The sequence below is a fragment of the Mustela erminea genome, chromosome 4 (genome assembly GCF_009829155.1).
Source record: "Mustela erminea isolate mMusErm1 chromosome 4, mMusErm1.Pri, whole genome shotgun sequence".
Lineage (NCBI taxonomy): Eukaryota > Metazoa > Chordata > Mammalia > Carnivora > Mustelidae > Mustela > Mustela erminea.
The window spans coordinates 55,430,546-55,448,969 of NC_045617.1; the positions used below are offsets into that span (position 1 = coordinate 55,430,546).

General features: G+C 40.4%; 1 protein-coding gene across 1 annotated transcript in view; it reads right to left on the bottom strand.

The window, feature by feature from the left end:
* Positions 1 to 3,670: 3,670 nt before the first annotated feature.
* Positions 3,671 to 18,424, bottom strand: part of SAMD5 (sterile alpha motif domain containing 5) — an 81,160-nt gene continuing 66,406 nt past the window's right edge. The window contains exon 2 of the mRNA XM_032339293.1: positions 3,671 to 3,845. Coding sequence (XP_032195184.1) covers positions 3,702 to 3,845 — 144 coding nt within the window. The 3' untranslated portion in view covers positions 3,671 to 3,701. The remainder of the gene's footprint in view (positions 3,846 to 18,424) is intronic.

The following is an 18,424-nucleotide window of genomic DNA, read 5'->3' on the forward strand; positions in this document are numbered from 1 at the left end:
CAGGCTGTTATGTACCACTCAATCTGTGCTAAGACATTTTAAAAATGTAAAATACATGTGTGCCTTTTACAAAGTAAGACAGCGCAAATGAAATGAAACAAGGTGCTGCAAATTGGTGCGAACGAATCCGGGCAGCTGCTGCTGGGCTAACGAGATTGGAGGTTATCTTCCAGCTCTGCTGAGTCTTCAGCCTCTTCCTTTAGGATAATTGAGTGCTAATTCAAGGGAAGGAGGCAATGGACCAAGATAGTTTTCATAAAATATGAACACTCCCCAGCACATGTTCCTTCTGGCAGCTGCTTCTTCATGAAAATTCTGAAATGCATAATCGCATTCATGGTGGCGTTAGCTGTGTCAAATCTACCAGTCGACCAGCAACAGACCATGATTAATCCTTTAGTACCATATGAGCCCGGGGTAACAGTAATGCAAGACAAAACTAATGCTTTGGCTTAATTATTTAATTAAAAAAAACTGTATACCTTCCTAGTGAGTTTTCTGATTCATGACAAGGATTGAGGATTATAATCCAAGGTATGTTTGTGTCCATAAAATGTGGACATGTGTTCAATTGCGAAGGTTTGGAGTATGTCCCTGGATGTACTGAAGATCTAACTCTCTAAAAACAGTATTAAACAGACATGTGTCCAATGGTTTGTTGGGGTTTTTATAATAACAAATTACAAGTTATGGTTAAATACAAATCTTACGTTAAAGTAAGTTCCTACCTGACTTAGAGAAGTTGCTCTGGATATAAAAAGAACCTGATTATCTAAACATCTGAATGAAATAGTTGCACTGCAGACCAACAGAAGATTTCTAATTTATAGCATTCAGTGGATGTACGATACTCTAAATCTATAATCTATAAATTCATATGGCAGAAACCTGATGGATTTCCTGATGAGTTTATTTTTGGATATTCATTTCCTAATGAACTGCTGCCAATTTGCTAGCTACACTACGATGATCCAGAATAACAGCTGGATCTCAAACAAGACATCCTATCGGAGGAGCCCGTAAATTCAGTCTTGTCTGTCGTGGGGTCAGCTCAAGCATTCCACACAAAATCCATGGAAAGCTAATCGATCTGTTGGTTTTTCATATTATATTTGTTACACAAATAAAACAATCTTTACAGCAAGAAACACCCATCTCTATTATTGAAAATTCTGATCATGTGAATAGCGTCTTCAATGTTTTAGCATTTCACCTTTATCACCTGGTGCACTGCTTACATAGTCAACAAGAGAGTTACTATGGTAGTATTTTATTTCCTTAAGGAATTTTGATTTGGAGGAGCCTCACCTCACCTCTGCCCTCATCCATAAGAATCCATAACTTGTTCTCACACTTTCTGCTTTCTCCAAGTCTCTCTAAGGTGTCCTATTACCATCCCACAGAATGTAGAGACTCTGTGATCAAGTCTTGACAAGCTCCATCTCATTAGTGCCTTTTCTAATCATCAGGGGTGACAACCCATGATAAATCATGTCAAAACATAAGATTCTAAATGAGGAGAGGGGAAGTGGGGGAATGTAATGTACTCTGAGAATAGATATGTTTATTCACCTAATGTTGAAATTAAAGAGAAAGACAAACCTGAGGGCAGGGAATGCTTTGAGCTAGATGGAAGTGTGGGGGGAGGAAGGCATTGGGTGGTGGAAGAATCCCAAGTGAAACACACCAAAAAGAAGGAAATGGGAGCTAATCATCTCTCAGTTCTGTTCAGTTAATTCCTTTATCTATTAAGGAATAGAGAATTTGTCTGAATCCAAGAAAAGAAAGAAAGAAAGAAAGAGAGAGAGAGAGGGAGGGAGGGAGGAAGAAAGAAAGGAAGGAAGGAAGAAAGAAAGAAAGAAAAGTTTGGCATCGCCAACTCTTAGTTCATTCCCATGCAGGAGGACACTGACTCATACATGAACTCTGCAAAGCAGGGCTGGAGGGAAAGCAGAGAGAGCTAGAAAGGAAGGATCATGGAGAATCACTGCAAAACTCATTACAGTCCCTTGCTAGATGGAACGTCCAAGAGGGGCCATTCCCCTGGGCTCTTCCCACCATAAGGGATGGGCTCAAGGACCCCAGAGGTGACTCTGTAGCACCACTTCTGGCCACACTGTGGAGAGGAAGAGTCCATAACCCCTTGTCAGTTTACCTACACTCTCTGCTAACAGGAGTGGCTCTCCCTCTAAAGAATAGAAGACTTCAAAAAAACCCAAGCAGGGGGAAGGATTGTTTGGCATCTACTGTTGCCTCACAGGTCAGGGCAATCCAGTAAAAATACATGGAAATAAGGCCTTTAAACAAATGACTGAAAGAAATAGCCCAGGCCCAGCTTGATGTATGTGGTGGGATTTTTAGTTTTACTGACCAGTCAGGCAAAGATGTGCTCATTTTTACAAATTTCCTGTGACGAGAGAAACTGACTGAAATGTGATCTGACAGTGGGTCTGGTTCTCATTGCTTCGAAAGCTTGCTCAGGAAGGAAACCACTGAACTGAATGTTGAGGCATCAAAGATGTTCACAAGAAAGTGTCTGGATTTGTTCTTTTTCCCCCAAAGTATTTCACTAGTCAAAATGTCAGGTTTAATCTGGAAAAAGAGAATTAAAAAAAAAATCAAAATGATGCATCTCTCCTCCAATTCTGACAAACACTAGAGCTATATTAGACTAGAATTTATGCCTTACTTTAATAATTAAAATTGAAGTGACAGATTAACTTCCATTTTTATAGTTTTTGAAACCTCATTTCATTGCAAATTTTAAATTGTTTTGGCAAGTAAAACTATCTGGAACATATCACAACATGTTCAGTCTCCTCTATTTTAAAAAATGAACTTGTCCTAACCCTTCTTGCCTCATTTACTGCCTTATTCCCTTCAAACCCATGCTTCTTTCAAGAAATCTATTTTTTCTCCTTCCTCTTCACTCTCCAGCAATGGCAATTTGGCATTGTGTCGTGACTCCAACAAGGTCACCGATGTCTTAGCCTTGCCCAAGCCAAGAGATACTTAGACTCATTTGTCAAATTGTCCGTGTCCTCCTTGGAACTCCCCCATTGCCTTCTATGACACCATCCACTGTGGCTCTTCTTCCTCTCCTGATTCTCCTCCCACTCCACTGATCACACCTCCTCCATGTTCAGTACTGACAACTATCCTTCTGCTCTCCCTTTAATGGTCTCTCTTCCTCAGAGACTCATTCTCAACTCTTGTCTTTTTAATTTGCAGATAATCATGTTGGTGAGTTCAAATGGGTCCACAGACTCAACTGTTGCTCTGAGCTTTTTCTTCTCACCCATTTTCTTCTCCATCCTATTGTGCCTGGAATGCACCTTCGAGATGTAAGTCAGCACAGTGTTGGGCACATAATGAATGCATATTAAGTACCAACTGAAGAGTGAATGAATGGATGTATACATCTGATGTACAGAAGTGTTCTTAGCTCAGCTAGGAGATCCAGGGGCTGGGTTTCTGAAGGAGAAGCCTGGATGACATTCAGTCTTTCAAATGTAGTAGCTCAGAACTACTCTGTGAAGTCAGTATTATCATCATCATCCTCTTGATGAATGATTCAAATTCAGGTTTTTCTGATTATAAAACTGATGTTGTGTTCCGCTATATTATGTTGGCACACACACACAAGAGTGGGGAGAGAGAATCATTCTTCTCACTTTTCAAAAGAATGCCTTGCAGCTTCATCACCTCAAGGACTCTATTGTATTAGTGGAGTGGAGAGGCTGTGTTGAAGAGCTTGGCATAATCCAGCCAAAGTAATATGGCTCCAGGAAGGAGACAGCTACCAAAAGAAGGACAGGCTGAGTAGGGCTGAGGTGTTGGGTGGCCTGTAGGGGAGAGAGAAGGTGGTTCTATGTCGGCAGTATTTAGGTGACCAGATGACAGAATAATTCAGCCATGCCCAGAAGAGGAAATCACTTCTTAACCTACTAGACAATGACTTCCTTGGGGTTCCCAAATATCACCACCAAAGGGCTTGTCCAGAGGACCTAGAGTACCACACGAGTCTGAAGCAAGATGCAGGAAGAAAGAGTCTGCCACACAAAGTTTTGCCTTTTGAAAACAGTGGCTCTTGAACAGGTCATGAAATTTATATGACTAGAAATACTGGTATAATTTTCTTGCTTTATTGAAATAAATAAATCATGTTTTAGAATGTGATGACTCTTCTCTTTTGAGCTGAAATGTTTAATTTTGTAAGTACACTTTCCAGAACGGTGAGAGGAAATGCATCTGAGAAGCTATTAAGATTTTATCAAACGTTATCAATTCATGACACAGAAGTGTGTCACATACGTGAGTGAGAAGGATAACCTGAAATAATTACAAATAGATTTTTGCTCACAGCAAACCCACAACAAGCTCTCTTAATAAATAGTCTCCTTTTACTGTAAAGTTGAATAAGTGAAAGGGATTAATTCAGGGTCTGAAAACACATCTCAGCAGTGCTCAAGGGACAGTATCTCAACAGACATCTGGAGAAGCCACTGATTAATTAATAGATTAATTAATCAGACGGCTGTACTCCTAGGAGAGAATTTAATTGTTTGGATTAATAACCCTACTAATTAATCCTAAAAATCAACAACCTTACAGTTGAGAGAATGCTGATTTTGTAAAGAACCATCTGTATGACAAATGTCCTTGTCCAATACTTAACCAGCTAACTAGACAGGGGCACCCAGGACGCTAAGTGACATCAGGAATCCAGGTGATTTTTGGTTGGGTCACCCCTGTCACCCCCCTCACCTCCACCCCTCACCACCACCATCAAAAACCAGCCCCGCCAGTCCTTATGGCATGAAGAGGAAAGTCTTCACATGCTATTTACTTGAAACTTGAAGGATATGGAAACAAAAAATAAGTTATTTCCCAGAAATAAGGCTCTTAATAAATTAAAGAAAGATCACCACTAACTGATATGACTGGTCCACATGACATTTTTCAAAATGAAATAAAGGCATGGCCCTTCTGCCACAGGACCTAACAGATAAAGCAGAAATGTAGCAATATTAGTAAATGGCATGTCTGGTAAGTAAGCAAAAAAAATCATACTTGTAAAGAAATGTTATTTTAATGACATATAAGTGACCATAGTAAATCTAAATGATGTTTATAAATCATTTTTGTAAATTTAAGGAGTTTTGAGTAGCAGCTCATTAATAATTGGGGAAAGAGAAACATTGGAGTGTTTGATAACTCAATATTCAAATAGAATTTTCAGGTGACATTCTTAGCAGCAAATAATAATTCCATTTTTCTGGAAAATTTGCATTTAGAAAATGGACATTAGTCCCCAATTACCATTTGAATACACACACAAGCCAAAACGTTGCCAGTGTCGCCATTATTGCCACAATTAAATGCCAGTAGTTTAAAATAATAGCCAGCCAGAAAATATGCCTTTTAATCAATTTTTTCAAAGCATATTAGGTTTAAAAACTTGAAAATATTTTAGAAGAAAGTACATAAGACATTATGTACTTATGACATAAGACATTAATGTATATTATGTACATTAGAAGACAGTACTAAATGTACTGACACAGTCGTGAACCAATAAAATCCAACCACACGATGATATGTTGTTTGACAAAGCAGAGGGGCTGCTTCAAAGAAAACATACCGAGAAAAAAATCGAATACATGATCCTAACAAGAAGGAAAAGGTTAATGAAGATATAAGATATACTAAAGTAATCTGGTTCTTTAGATTAATTTGAGTTATTTTTGCATGGCCTCGGGTATCTTATGTAACTGGGAATCTGGCAAACACAGAAGGAAGGGGTCACAGCAGCACACACAGTGTAATCCAGATATATGCTTGCATTCAATATCCCTGGCCAGCAAAAGCCATACAGCCAGAAGTCTATATCACGTTCACCCGCGTCATGATAATAAAAAATAAGAATAATACCGAACTATCTGAAAGGCGGCTATCACTTTCTGGATAAGAAAACAGGGGCATGGAGAGTATGGATGAATTGCTTACAAAATAAGACTCAGTAGTGAAGCCCCCTGCTACTAAAGATGGGTGGGAAGTGGGGGGGGCACCTGGCCCAGGAAGCAGAACAGCAAGGGGATAAAGGCTATACTGGAGACCTGCTTTGGAGTCTGGACCCCACTGTCTGACTCTCGGGAAAGCTATTCCAAGCTGCAAACAGTTAAATGGGGGAAATAATAGTACCTACCTCATGTGAACATTAAGTTATTTCTTGCCCATAAAGCTTTTTGTTTGCACTGTGCTAATAATTGTAATACTTTTTATTGTCATAGTATGAAAAGTAGGTTTCACAGTGTATGTAAGCATTCCAGACATATTGGGAATATTTTAAGGGGCTGCTCAAGATGGAGTGAGTCTCAGAGCTAGACTGACTCTCAAGATGACATTACGCGGTGGTCTTCCGAGGTGGAGCAAGTTCTGAGGCAGTTAATGGAAATTATTCTACCATATAAAAAACATTTTTTTAAGACTTTTTAAAAAATTTATTTGCTAGAGATCACAAGTAGGCAGAGAGGCAGGCAGAGAGAGAGAGAAAGGGAAGCAGGCTCCCTGCCGAGCAGAGAGCCCGATGCGGGGCTCGATCTGACCTGAGCCGAAGGCAGAGGCTTTAACCCACTGAACTACCCAGGCGCCCCTCTACCATATAAAATTAATAGCTTCACTAAGCTTTTCTTCTGGAGCTTTTGGCCAGCAGAATAAGTTCTGTTTCCCCACTGGGGGTGGAGGACAGACGGACCAGCTGAGTAGACATTCCAGTAAACGGAATTGTCACATTTGAGGAGCACACGTCACCAGCTCCAAGGAAAGCATAGCCTGATATTTGACAAAAGGACACTGAAGTTACTTCCGTTTTCCTCTGAGGCTTCAGACAGTGTTTGAAGCTCGTGAATTACCTGAACACCATCGGACTGAACCCCTTGCATGGCCAAAGTTGGGAGATGCATCAGGTGGTGACCACCTCTAGTTCACCAGTTGTTCATGGACAGTGTTTACAGTTACGTGTCCGGAGACAAGGCTGAGGTTTGGATGGGCTCAGAATTCCCCCTGCCCCTCCTCCCACCTAGTATCTTTTCTGCTTTCACTATTAAAAACGAACTGGCCATCATCATAGAATTACAAAATGTATTTAATTATATACCTTAAAAGGGAAATAGCTATTTGTCAATACCTGCTTTTGTAACATATTAGATTAGATGAAAACTTGTCAAATAAACTCAGTCTCATGATCTCTGCTGCTCAGAACGTGGCATAATTAAAGTCAGTGGCATTAGCTATAAATGTCATTATAATCTCATTTTATCTTCAATCTTCTCAGCCACCAAATTTTTTATAGGAGCTGTTAATAAAGAGGAAAAGCGACTATTGCATTCCTCTCTTTCTGCTCTTGCCTAACCTCCGATGGAGTCTTAACAAGCAAAGAAATGAGCAAAAATGAGCAAGAAAGGGGAGAATAAAAGATCAAAGTGCTGAGACAACGCACGAACGGACTAATTAAGGATCGGAAATGGAAGCTCTCATGTTTGCACTTTATTCTTTTGCTCCGGTTGCTTTTTACTCTCCTTTCCTGGGAACCAGTGTGCATAAGGACTAAGTAGACCGCCTACAATGGATGCGTTCTCTCGGACGTGAGTCTTGGACAAGGAAAGTAAACCCGAGAGATGCTGACAGAGAAGGGAGAACAGTGGGGTCCAATGTCTATTGTGATTTTGCAATGATTTTGGAATCCCTGTTCAAGTCATGTCAGTGTCTGTGAAAAACCTTCAGATACAAGTGGCCTGAAAAGTGCTGCATTTAGCCCACTGTGAACACCTGGTACCCAGCACCTCTGTGCAAAGCTGGGAATTAGTTATTAGCTAATGTCAAACATATTAACTATGAAGAATATAACACAGGAAATGACCAAACATTTTATAGTACCAACATAGGCACCATTAAATAATTATTTTTTGTATACAAGGCCTTTTTTGTTCCCTCAATCGAAAGGAGGTTCAGTCCAGCGAAATTCAGTCCTGGCCACTAATGTCTGGCATGACCCAACAAAGTCGCTCTCCTCGACCCGGCACGTGGACACCAACACAAAACACCCCGGACCCTTACTCTCCAGATAGAATCCCAAGACTCCACTATGTAATTTTTTTAAAAATCAACTGTCCAGACCACATGATATTGAAGGTCTCCTCTGACTTCAGGAGGCTTTGGTTCTACCTCTGCCTGAAGGAGGTTCAACATGTCAGCACTGGCTCAGTGTCACAGACCCTGAATACAGTGTGCGAAACAACAAATCCTGCCAATGGCTATCACAGCCACCCCTGAGTGCCCACTCGATGGCAGACACCAGGTGGATATGTGCCACACATTCTCTCTCTCTTGTTCTGCAAGGACCCTTCCAGTATGGACATTATTATCTCTGCTTTCCAGAAGAGCACTCTGATGTGCAGAAAAGTTAAGCATTTTGCTCAGGGCCTTGCAACTAACTCAAGTTCATCATCATCAACGTCACTTTGTGCCCATAGTACTGGGTATTATTAACACATGTATCCAGTCCTCTAGGAGCTTCCAGTCTATCTGAGAAAAGAAAATGGGAGTGATAACCTCATTTGCTCTACACATTATAGATGGGCAATCTTAGACCTGAGCGAAGGCGAGGACTCTATGAGTCAGAGAAAAGGAAGGCAGACGTCGATGGGACCCCAAGTGTTTGGAGACCAAGGGAAATGGTGATAGGCATGGAAGGTTGGGTAGGGGCAGGGTAAGAAAAAGGTCTATAAATATGGATGGGGAATGATTGAGTATACCTTAAAGTATCTGGACTCCGTTCTTTAAATCATCAAGAACCAATCTCCTGATTCTGGAGGGGCTGGTAATTTAACCGGCATGCTGCCTCCTCTAGAAGCCTTCCTTGAATGCCTGAGACCATGTCAGGTGCCTCTCTTCCATTTCCCATGCAGCCTGGGCCCACTCCTTCCTATCTCTCCCCTACCCTATGGTCAATGCCTCTGCATTTGTATGGGGGAGCGGCGGGGGAGTATTCTCCCTTTAAACAAGAGTGAAACAAGCAACTGGAGGAGAGGACATATTTGTACCAGGCGAGGTTGGTCTTTGTTTGGGAAATATCTGGACATCTTGGACATCTCCTTGAATAAACAGGCAAGGCTCTCCGGGACCTAAAGAGAAAGGAAACCTCTACTACTTTCCGGTTCTACTTCCGACCCGCTTTTCCCAATGGCTCTATGGCTGACCTCCATAGGACAGGAAGAAATCAAAGAGACTTTTTGAAGATCTTATTTATTTATTTATTTGACAGAGAGAGAGAGAGAGATCACAAGTAGACAGAGAGGCAGGCAGAGAGAGAGGAAGGGAAGCAGGCTCCCCGCTGAGCAGAGACCCTCCCCCAATGTGGGGTTAGATCCCAGGACCCTGAGATCATGACCTGAGCCAAAGGCAGAGGCTTAACTCACTGAGCCACCCAGGCACCCCTCAAAGAGATTTTTTAGACAGAAGACCCCTTTTCTGAGGTCTGGAGCATGTGTTGCCTCAGGAAGAAGAGGGAACCTATAAATGTGGGTGCTCATGCTTGCCACAGCTTGTCATTTTCCAAAAATGTCACAGTAATCTTTATATCTTTATTCTAAGTACAGTATGCCAAATTAGTGAGAATCTCCTATTTCTAAGTTAATAAAAATCCCCATTTCAAAGGAAAACTGAGCCGCACATGGCATATGACTGAAGTTAATGTGTGCTAGAATGTTGATCCTTATGTTACAAGCCATAAACTGTAAGCTGGCACAAAGAAAAGTTGAACATGTTGCCTAAAGTGTCAGTGAGGTTGAGAAAACATTATTTTTTAAAAAAATATTTATTTTTTTATTTATATGAGGTGGGGGCAGAGGGGGAGGAAAGAGAGAATCCTCAAGCAGACACCCTACTGAGCACGGAGCCTGACATGGGGCTCCATCCCAGGACTCAGATCACGACCTAAGCCAAAACCATGAGTTGGCTGTTCAACTAGCTGAGCCACCCAGGTGCCCCAAGAAAACTTATTATTAATCTTTGTCCCTAATGAACAAGAAGTGGAAAGAAAGAGAGGGAACTGAAATCCACCAGTGACTGACCCCCTCCAGCAGGGTGTGACCCTCCTCAATTCAGCAAACACTCACTAGCACGGACAGATGCAAGGCCTACGCCCAGCATGGGAGGGTCATAGGACAGTCAGGTATGTCATTCCCCAAAAGAGCTTATATTCCACTGGAGTTACACCATTTCAAGGAATGCTAAGGAAATAATATTTCTCCCAGTTCATACTTGGAAACAGCCATAGGCTGTTTAAGAGATAAATACAATTGCTCTCTCTTGGAAAAACCCAGCAAAATATTTAGGACCATTAAACCATCATGATTCTGGCTCTGACTTCAAATAATCAGGATAAAGAAACCCTCCCTTCTCTGCATTTCTAATTTAGCAAAGCCTTTACACACCCCTAAGAGCAAGTGAATTTCATATTTGCATCTTATTCGAAATGTGCTGGCATTTTGCTAGATGTTTTAACTGCAGTTTGGCAGCTCTGAACTATCTATTTGCAGATATAAAGCAATATCTGCTCAGAGTGTCTAATTCTGGGCCCATATACACATACATATGTATGCACATATTTAAAATATCTAGGATGCATATATTAGTGCTGGCATTAGGCATGGACAGAAACTAGAGATGTGCCAGACCAGTATCAAGTAATATTACAAGATCTCATTTATTGAGCACCGACTGTGTGTTAAGTCAGATGCTTGCACTGATACCATGTTTAATTTCCAGAGTGATCATAAACAGTTACTAACACGTACTGAGCACTTTCCATGCACCAGACTTTTATTTGTTTATTTTGTACGGGATTGTTGAGTCACTATGTTGTGTGTCTGAAACTAATACAACATTGCATGTCAACTGCACTTCCATAATAAACGTTATTAGAAAGACATACATCATCATCACCTCCAAAATTCCCTTCCCATTCTCCATGTGCTAGACTTTTATTTGAAGAACTTTTTCATGCATCAGCTTGTTTAAAGCGCCAACGGCCCTAAGTTGTCACAGAGCTGGAACTCACTCCCAGCGGCTGGGCCTCGAAGTCCAGACTTGCAACTGCTACACTTTACTGCCTTTTTAAGAAGAGTTATTGATAGCCCATGTAGAGATGGGGACACTGAGATAGTCAGCAGAGAGGCTCACAGAGCCAGCAAGGAGCCAAAGTGGGTGTGGACCCAGGACACCTGGTTCCAGCTACCAATCCTTTATGTCTCGTGATATAATGGCCATGCTATATTGGTATCCGTGGCATATAGGAGGAAGGAAAGCTTGTTGTTTGAGAAGCCAAGGCGGGGAGAAGTGGGAAGTGTACAAAGTATGAGGCGGGTGTTCTGAAAGTCCTTCTAGATCAACTGACCATGTAAGTTATCGTCCAAACTTTTGAAAGTGAAATGGGTGCCATTAATGCCAGGATAGCAGGCACAGCATGGAAGGTTCCGTCATGCAATAGGGCTCCGATAAAATCATGCCTACATTTCTGCGCATTGACTTAATAGTTGAAATGAAAAAAAAAAAGACACATGGGGGAAAAATATACACCATTTTATTTAATTTAAGTGATCATTATTATCTTGAAAAAACTAGGTTTTAGGAATCCTCCAATATCTACTCAAATTCACATCACAGAGCAAGAATCTTTTTTTTTTTTTTTCAGGGACCTTAAATGATTGTGTGAAACCAGCCTATATTACTCATATTGTACATTTATCTAAAATGCTTGAAAACAAATTAAGAGACATATCTATGTTTTGGGCTCCTACCAAGATTTGTTAATTAGTATACAGTGATTCCTTTTCAAAAACTAACGATGTACTATATGTTGGCTAACTGAACATAATTTAAAAAAAAAAGAATAAAAAATGAGGGAAATTTAAAGCAACTCTATCCTACTCTTTGCTTCTCATCATTCTACCTGTAATGCCCCACACTATTGCTTATTTTATCTTAATTTCTTTGCTTCCATTTTGTCAACTCATTTAAAAGTAAGTATCTCTCATTGTAAGAAGTCTATCTAGGAGGTTTAAATTCAAAGAGTAGGAAGAGCAGATCCACATTCACTTAGAAAAATGCAAAGCTTCAAACATGGGACGTTTGCAGGTTGTAGAGCATCCTTCAAGGAAATGAATCCTCACAGTCAGGGTCTATTTGTTACTAAAAACTTAGAGATGAAACGGAGGAGTGGGGGATAAGTTCTAGGAGCTTAAAGAACATAAAAAGTAATCCCTCTAGCAGACTGGCAAGGGCAGACTGTCAGACAGTGGAAGAGAAGTCCTACCAACTCCTGAAATGCTGCAAAAAGAAAAATATAATTTGATGGCAAATTCAGTGGTGTGCAGGTAGATCCCTGTTGGTATGCTAATACATTCATTGGGATGTGAGTAGAGATCTCTTATAGAAATAATTATTTTATGAACCATTAGACATATTATACTGGACGATAATTTTTCTGAACAGCAGGTCTTAAAGAATCACTGAGAAAATACTTTTAGAATATTTTAAGAATTTTACAGTTGTTGGGGTGCCTCAGTGGCTCAACTGGCAAGCAGCTGACTCTCGGTTTCGGCACAAGTCATTGTCTCAGGGCCATGGGACCAAGCCCTGTGTTGGGTTCCACACTCAGCACGGGGTCTGCTTGAGATTCTCTCTTCCTGCGTGCTCTCTCTCAAATAAATAAATCTTAAAAAAAAAAAAAAAAAAGAATTCTACTGTTGTTGCAAGTGCTGGGAATATAGTGGTGGAAAAGTCATGGGCCTTACCCTTCTGAAGTTCACAATCTAGCAGGGAAGACAAGGATTAAACAAGTAAACACACAAATAAACAAATACTCTAAAACTGTAAGCAAATCTAATAGGAAAATCACATTTGTTTTACTGGCATTCACTTTACAATCAACTTTACAGGAAAGCAGCTGTTTTCTTCAAAGCTTAAAATAACATAAAATCATAGATGAGGAGCAATGGAATTAACGTCAGCATAATTTATGTACTAATAATTGTTTACTGGTTCCCATAATTCTAGAATTTTTCCTACAGCATATCAGGGAAAGAGAAAGACAAGGAGCAAGAAAAACGGAAGAATGTTAATGTTTTTCTTCATTTCAGCTTTTATTTCATTCATTGGCCTTTGTTTTATTTTTGCTGCCATAGGATCTTTTCCATACTCCTTGTATGGTTATATTTATCTTTACATCATTTATACCTTTATATTATCGTAATAGAAATTATCATAGCTAACCATTTAACCCCCCTTATTATCACACAGTAGAGAGGAAACAGTGATTTTTTAAAAAATCACTGAGGTAATGCTTGAAGAAAGACCCTGGTAACGCGGGTGAGTTTCAATGTGGGGTTCAGGCAGAAATATTTTAGTCTCTCTATTCTACAATCCCTCTGTAAACATCCACAGAGCTACTGAACATCAACATTAATGCAGATATTTCTTCTCTAGCTTCTTTGCCTTGTGGAAGGCATAAGCATTTTTACTAAATACCTAAGAGTGAAATTTCATAAAATTTCATATTTTTGAATGTATGTACACAGGGTTCCCCCCACCCTTTAAAAATAAGTAAAATATTTGTTTCCAAAGCCTTCCAAATACACACATCCTGACAAATTGGTTTGTGATGATATGAGACTAGGCAGTTTGCCCATAATTGAAGACATTTTGCCAACAAGTCAGAGGCTGCCAAGAGAAGCAGTGACAGCACTCTGAATATGAGCGGATGATCCCTATGTAAATATAGAGGCTTTCTGCCCTTTCTGAAGCAATGACTCAAGCCCATATGATTGGCAGATACCTTAATTAATCATGGCACCATGTGATGGCCATCCATAAGGATGACTGCCGTTTCAGCTCCAAGCTACCCCATTCTTTGATGTGACCCATTCCTTTTTGTCATGATCACATCCTTCTGAACTGAGACACCAAGAAAATTTGATTTAAATTACAACCCTTATCTTTTTGCCGTCTTTCCAACAGGATTTATGTCAACACTGAATTTTTACTTTTTCCCTAGCTGTTTTTAGCCCTCGTGGTGTGAACATATGTATATATTTTCTCTCTCAACCTGAGATGGCACTAGGATTTAAGAAAATCAAAGCTCTTCAGAAAATCGTAAAGCCCCAAAATAAGAATCCTTTAAATGACAAAGAAATGGCATGTTCTTAAGCCTGTATCTGGGGCTGGTTCTCCCTGCAAAGATGGGAGTAAATTGCTACTCTTCTGGAACATTTTTTTCAGGCCATTAGAGAGCGATTTCTTACGCTAGAGTAGTAATTTATTAAATGAATTCCTAGTGGCCTGAGAGACTTAATGCTCACACTAAACAGGAGTACCTCATTGCCCCCTCATTAGCAGGAGTTCTTGCCTGTTACAGAAAGTTTCTAAGAGGCAGTAGTGAGCCCATCACAGCCCTTAAGAGTAAAATCTTATTCTCTTTGGTGAGATTAATTATTGACTTTGGGGGCCTGTTTTCTGACTTAACAATCACTGGGAAAACGTTCATGCTATAACGCCATCAGCCCTATCCCTCCCTCCTCCATTCCCTCTGATAATATTTACAGTGGCCTTTGGAGTTATCTCTATAGCTTTTCATTTGAAACCGTCAATGGTTAAAAAGCCTCTACTGGCCTCCATCCCTCTCCATTAATAGGTCCTCCATCTAGTTGCCATGACATTCTCCAGATTCTTATATCACCATCAATGGTCCTCAACCTTTCGTACACCTCCCATAAATAAGCGTGGCTCTTTCAAGTGGCTGGGGCATCAGAGGCTGGGGAGAAACCATGTAGAGCAAACACAGGTGGGAGCAATTTTGAGAAGCCCCAAATACTTGTAATAGAACCCTACATTTATGGAACTTTGATATATAAAAACCACTGATTGGCTATATTTACTTCTACCAACAGCCACTTTTGTGAAATCAACAACAGTTTTGTCTCAAGCTCCTTGAGAGTCCAAGGAGTCTCAAGCTCCTGCTTTCCGTCACGTTTTATTTCTTTTCGTTTTTTAAAGATTTATTTATTTTAGAGAGCGAGAAAGAGAGAGGGCATGAGGGGGTGGGAACAGCAGAGGGAGAGGAAAAGAGATAGTCTCAGACTTACCGCTGCCGTCAAGCCCATGGTGGCCTGATCCCATGACCCTGACTGAGATTACGACCTGAGCTGAAACTCACAGTCGGTCACTTAACCTACTGAGCCACCCAGGTGGCCTGGGTCACATTTTCTAATAAAGATTTTATAGCTGCTATCAAGTCTGCTATAAGGAAAGGAAAATAAACAAGTTACACTTTGCTATGCACTCACAGAGCTCATCTAATTACAGCATGAAACACTTTAAAGCAAATTATGTGTCTTCTTTCACTTGTTCCAAGAGGGGATATTTAACACTCACAGAACATGTATATAGCTGTAAGGCATATATTAATTCATCAATGATAAGATGCTATGTAGAATCAGGGGGACAAATGGCACCCAAACCATGTTCCTACACTGCCTGGCCTGATCCCTATGTTTCATTATCCAACAATAAGGAGAAAGGATTTGGCCAGGAACGCCCAGAGCCGCCACTCTGCTGGAAATGCAGGAGGAGGACAGAGGCTCAGGGCAGTTCAGTCTAAGTGAGCACTGTCCAGGACTAGCACTAAGGTCTTAGGCATCCTAACACAAGGAAGATGAGCAGCAGAGAATGAAAGAAACAGAATCCAATTAGAGAGATTAAATAATTCCTTTATAAATATAATGTAAAGACAAATGACAGTTCTTTGAGAAACAAAAAGAAATCCTTCCTTACAAATGTCTGAATGATGGTTTTGAACACTCCATAAATGGGCATCAAACACTTAGGGGATTTTTAGGTGGGTTGTGTTTTAATAATCATGGAAGCAATATGTCTTCAGTGCTGATAGTCATCAACAAAAGAAAAATAATAAAAATGCCCATAACCATACCAATCAGAGATTCGAAATGCTAACATACGGCCATCTGACCTTCCAGTATGTTTCTACATGTACAGACTGCATATATATTTTTACATGCTCTCTGAAGTATTTTAGAGTATTTTAAAGACTTTTAGAATATTCCAGAGTCTTATTTTTCATTTGTCAAAAGAATCAGTAGTCTTTTTCCCCCCAAATATGTTTTTTTCCAGGTAAATGACTGTTTGCATGTGTGCACGTGTGTGTGTGTGTGTGTGTGTGTGTATGTGTTTTAATTCCATTTTTTAACATGATTATCAGGGAATTCATTCAAGAGCAGGAGAACCTTCCATAAATTTCTCCTGCTCTTCATTTTACCACTCTATGGTGCAGAATAGCAATAGGTTATGAACTAGCTTTTGAGCACTTTTTCATTTCAGTATAGGGCTGATGGTTCCTGCATAAAATTACCTATAACCTTCTGGATCTATCTTTCAAGTAGTTATGCATATGATTTAATATGCTGGCCCAGGCATATTAGAGTCATCTAAATATATGGATTGCGTGTGTCAGCTCTTTCTCATAAATAATAATGTTGTACTTTCTTTCTCAAAACAATTGGCTGTCACGATGAAAACTGATTGTAGGAAAAACAAAGAGAGTTTCTTGTCCTGGATCCTTAATAGGTTTTAAATAATAAAAATTAGAACGTGGTAAGCCCAAAATCATAGCAATTACATTTCCCTTGTTGAGATTATAATCCAAATTCTCACATTAATTCCGTGCCGTGTGTTTAAATTTTAGTTCACTGAGCCTTGCTGATTAGACTAGAGACATCTTGTAGTATTTCTTTCAATATCTAGCTAACTATGGTATTGGATTTAGCAACTATTCCCTCAGAGCCCTGATGTGGCATCTGGAGAAACAGCTGCTCAGTTTCATATTGGGGGAACAGCCATGAAATGAAATGTTTATGTTTAAAACTAGATATGGATTTTATACATCCTGTTCCTATTTAATGAAAGGCTATGTGACTTTAAGAAATCATTAGGTATTTCATTGTTTAGTCCTGTGTTCCTTTTACATAACAAGATCTTTTCAGAGGCCGATGCCACCCAGATCCCAACAAGCCTCAAAGGCCTGAAGAAAGTGTGTTTTTCAGCACCTGCAAAGACTGGGTTTCATTTGTAAACCAAGGCAGGCAGGCAAGCTCTCTGGACCCTTTCCACCCCAAACAGGTGCTCCTAACACTTCGCCTCTGGATGCAATGCTGACCCAGACTGCAGCCTCACTCCCAGGGTACGGCTTCTGCACCTTAGAAACGCAAAGAGGTGTTTTCGTAGATTTTTAAAAATTAAAACCACACACTTGCAATGCAAACTGCAGAAAGGAAAAGCCAAAACGATGACTGCGCTTGCTTCCTGCATTTAATTTCCCCAAGAGGGACACCTCAAGTTCTTCTCAGTTCAAGGGCTTCAAAGCTGCTTTGCCGCTGAAGTCCTGCCAGAAGCCAGGGACGGGGCAACTTTCCCAAAGCGTGGTGTCAATTTCGGAAGCACAGCTGATTTGCACTGTGACTCTTTTTAGGAGCATATTTATATCAGCTCTATCCTCACATAAAGGTCGCTAGAGAAAAATATAGAACTTTTGAGATGAAAGTAGGTTTGGCAAAGCCGGCAATGAGGACCTGTCCTAGCCACCATCTGCTGAGTCCATTAACTTAAACTTTGGGCACACTAGTCTATTCCATCTTAAACTGAAAGGCATCCCTCTCTCTGCCCAAGGTCAATGTCTCCCCTCCACCTTTTTGGACGCCCACCACACCGTCTCTGGATGATCTCCTCATTCTGTTTCTTGCAACCGGTCTTCCAGCACTCTCTTAGCTTGATCCAAATCCAACCTAACCTTCAAAACAAAATCCACAAACCTCTCCACCCGTCTCTCCCCTTCTCTAGCTGTAGCTACTCCAGCTCCCTCCCCTCCACGGCCACCCTTTTCTAAGAGGCCCATGCTACCCAACAGTCTCTTTTCCTCACCTTCCACCCAGCCGTCAAAATCATGTCACCTCTTCTCCCCAGAGTCTGTGCCTTCCATGTCATGGGGCTTAATCTACTGGATAGTCTTCATTTCTTACCTTTTCTTCAACTTTCTGCTGCACAGGACACTATCAAATATTCTTTTTCATAGAATTATCTCTTCTTCTCTTTTTGGTGAATGTCTTCTCTTGGATTTTTCCTTCTACCTTGCTCAAAGCTCTTATTCCTCACCCATCACATAAATGTTGAAGCGATGGCTATGTTCTATCACTCATCCTTTACTCTTTTCTCTCTTTCTGATGAGATAAGAACCATCTTATCCATTCCTGTGACTTTAAGATGCACATGACAATTACCCCCAAATATTTATCTC